This window comes from Carassius carassius, chromosome 14 (genome assembly GCF_963082965.1).
Source record: "Carassius carassius chromosome 14, fCarCar2.1, whole genome shotgun sequence".
Lineage (NCBI taxonomy): Eukaryota > Metazoa > Chordata > Actinopteri > Cypriniformes > Cyprinidae > Carassius > Carassius carassius.
Genome location: NC_081768.1, coordinates 6,396,123 through 6,399,814, shown reverse-complemented (window position 1 = coordinate 6,399,814; position 3,692 = coordinate 6,396,123). Strand labels below are relative to the sequence as shown.

General features: G+C 39.1%; 1 protein-coding gene across 1 annotated transcript; it reads right to left on the bottom strand.

Moving 5' to 3' along the window:
• Positions 1–395: 395 nt before the first annotated feature.
• Positions 396–3,051, bottom strand: nkx2.3 (NK2 homeobox 3). The gene is made up of 3 exons (XM_059565475.1): positions 2,900–3,051; positions 2,448–2,793; positions 396–1,414 (listed from the first exon to the last, which is right to left on the bottom strand). Exons 2-3 carry the CDS (start codon positions 2,785–2,787, stop codon positions 786–788), a joined length of 969 nt encoding a protein of 322 aa, XP_059421458.1. The 5' UTR covers positions 2,788–2,793; positions 2,900–3,051; the 3' UTR covers positions 396–785.
• Between the last annotated feature and the right edge of the window lie 641 nt (positions 3,052–3,692).

The following is a 3,692-nucleotide window of genomic DNA, read 5'->3' as shown; positions in this document are numbered from 1 at the left end:
ACGATTGTTTTCGTGAGACTTGAGAAATTCGAATTATAGTTCTGAATATTAAAAATCATAGGAAATTAAACGTAGCCTATAGTAAAATAAGGCTAATTTATTTCAAACATAAGCTGACTTTATTTTAGATTGTTTATTGAACGGAACATTATAAATTAGGCTAGCCCTAATAATTGTATATATAAATGGCTTGTAGGTTATTGCTTAGCTATTGATTTATTTCTCTCTGAAATTTTCCTCTTAATAAAACTTTGTTTTTATCTTTAATTTTAGGCTACGTATTCAATTTAAATTAGTTGCTCTCTTTCTCTCACTTGATCGTTTTTTAAACGTATAGATTCTTATGTCCCGTGTATTAAGTAGCTAGTAAATATTTTAGTATCACCTTTTAAAAATAAAGTTTACTGTTTTTATTTTTACAATGTAGGTCTGCACAAAATTACATACACCGTTGTCAATATTCGTAACATTTCTTTGGTAATAACTATTTCATCGATAAGTGCAATGAATGAGAAAACAGTTGTCTCTGATACCATGGTGCCAGGCTAAAGTTAGACCGGCGAATGTTCAGGGAGTAGGCTGTGTGTTCCAAATAGGTGGTCAAAAATAGTTATGAATATTCATGTGCATTCGTTCAGCCATCGTGGAAAGGTTGCTAGAAGAAATTCACTCAAGTTTATACTGAAAAGGTAGACTATACAGGACCCTAGGCCTATAAAACATGACTAACTGTGTGCTATTATTGTAAAGTTGCAATTTATATACAGACGGGTGCTGCAATGACACTACCATGCTCGAATGCCCTGCAGAGTCCCTTGGCACGCGGACACGGGTGTCCCTTGCGATGTCTGAGGTTGGGAATATGTTCCGAGGTTGTTCAGACTCATGCTCATCAGCGCATTAGTGGATGTGTTTGCTGGGAGAGGAGGAAGGCTGGGATATGTACAGCTGTAAGGGTTTGTGTACGCGGCGTTATTATAAGACGAGTAGCCGTTATATGTGTAGGGGCCTGGGTTCACCGCGTACGTGGCGTTGTAGCTCTGTGATCCCGTTAAACACGGTTTGCCATCCCGGACTAGGACGGGCACCGCCACTCTCCTGGGCGGCGGCGGCGGGTGATGGTGTCCTGCCATTTCCAGTGTTTTGTCCTGACGCTGTCGCTTGCATTTGTATCTGCGGTTCTGGAACCAGATTTTGACCTGCGTCGATGTCAGCTTCAGGGTACTTGCCAAATGTTCTCTCTCGGGAGCGGACAAATAGCGCTGCTGCTTGAAGCGCCGCTCGAGCTCGAAGACCTGCGCCTGGCTGAAGAGAACCCGCGGCTTCCTGCGCGTCCTCTGCCGCTGAACGCGCTCCGTGTCCGAGTGCGCCTCGCCCTCACACTCCGGGGATCTGATGATGGCACCGCAGCTCTCTAGAGAAACAGGAGACACAAAATACACAGAGCTAACTCTGTTAACTCTCACTTCACGTAATTCACAGAAGCATTTCCTGCATATACCAAACAAAACAATAAAATTGCGATGAGTTTATAGGCCTTTAGCAACAGCTCATGTCACTTATACAACCTTGCAGACAGAAAATAATCAGTTGTTGTTGTTTTCAGAAATAATGTACAATACAATTAAAATTTTAATTGTATTAGCAATAAAATAAAAAAGTAAAAGTGTATAGTATTGTAAGATCAACCAACAAAACTTATATAAACAGGAGAACATATAGCATATAAGAGTAAGTGTACCTATATTGTGCAGCGGTTAGTAGATGATACATTTAATTTGGTAGTGCAATACATAAACCGTGAACAAGTGGTCAGTCAATGGTATTTATATATGTATTTATGATTGGATGTAGAGCTCTACTATGTCTTTGCATGGTAAGACCGATAGAGAGTACGAAAGTGATAGAAAGTGTCATAACATGCATTATTCACATTAAACATTGTATAAATAATACAGAGTTATGATAATTGTATTATCACAATTACATACTTTTACGAGGGCGTCTTGCATTGAAGACGCATAAAAATAGGCCTACCTCATAGGATTTTCCAAAGCTGCTCTTTTATGCAATCACAAAACAGAAATATATTTTTTTTCTTTTCAAAAGCTAGCTTAAAGTTTATTCAAATTGTAACATTTTTCAAAAAGAGTGTGGTAGTCCTAATTTACGCATTTCCAATGCTATAGTCAATGCAAATTACCTATTTAAAGATAGTTTTATGTTTATGTTATGCTATATGATTCATGCAATTTTTAGCTATTGTTTGTTTAAAAAAAAACTGTACTAGGCTAGTCATCAAAAATACAACGGCATTTGATTTACATTTCTAGTTTTTAATCTTTCTTACTTTCTCCCTCCGTCTTATATTTAGAGACACGATCAGTTCGATCTCCTCGTCAGTTTCAAACTCATTCACGTCAGTTGTAAAACACAAAATCACCCACTCGTTTCGTGGTCCTCAAGTTCATCTTCAAGTTTAGTGTCGACGTGTCCCAGGCCCGGATGAACGAACATCGGAGGCGAAAGGCTGCTCTCCACTAAACTGTCCTGCATGGAGAGAGAGTTCAGAAAAGACATCTTCTCGTCGTTGTCTGAGAAGCCGGGACTGTCTCCACCTCCGAGAAAACAGGATGATGGTGCCTGGAATCTCTCCTGCAGTTCCGGATGCAGTTGTGCGTGGTGTTGCGCGGGATGCAGAGATTGAAGGTGGCGAGATTGCTGCTCCAGTTTCAGTATATCCTTCACAGAAAACGGCGTTGATGTGATCGGGCTCGGAAGCATCATCAGGCGCTGTTGGATTACATCTATATTGTTATTCCCGATTCAAATGGAAGCGTCGAGCACTAAGCCCTGTTGAACAATTGTTTAGATAACCAATCATTTCAAGTAAACATACCTAAATGTGTCGATTAATCTCCCATTTTCTCATGGCTGCTTGATTTGCATGAAGAGAGGTGAGGACCGCCACTCGTGGGTGTTAAACGGTTGTGTGTTTTTCTTGGAGTCCGGCAGCACAAGGCAGTTCTTCTGCCCGGTGATGTCACGTTACCGGGGCGGGATGTAATGATCCTTCCTACAATCCAGAGAAAACGCATATACAGTGTCATGCCAGCAGAAAAACAGCCTCTAATATCACCCGATACCTTTTCGATAGCCAGAACCAGACTAACGTAATCACTAATGCATCCTTGAAGAACTAAAGTTCTTCAAATCTTCCTCAGTTCAACCGAACAGAAACAGAACACTGTTTGTACACTTTTTTTTAGTCCTTGGAGATGAATATTCTTGATACCACATTAAAGTTTTTCTTAGATCAGTATTGATTTGATGATTTTCTAAACTAGTAAAAGTTTTTTTACGACGTACTGTCGAATCATTTTAAGTTCTAAGCGGAATCTTTCATTTTAAATTTAAGATTGTGTGTTACAGAGTTAGTAAAGATAAGGCTTGGTTTAATACAGCTCAATAATACATTCTCCCGCAGAGTGCTTATGGAAATGTAAATCATGTTAAATGACTCGTGCTCATCTGCTCAATGCAAATGTATTTGTTCTGCACAACTTAAAATTATATTTCGAATCATATCTTTGATTAAGTGTGATGCATGTTTCCTTTAACCAAAAAGAGTTTTATATCCTGATGATTTTTTTTTTAGCTTTGAACATAACTTTTTATTTTTTAGTTCTTGT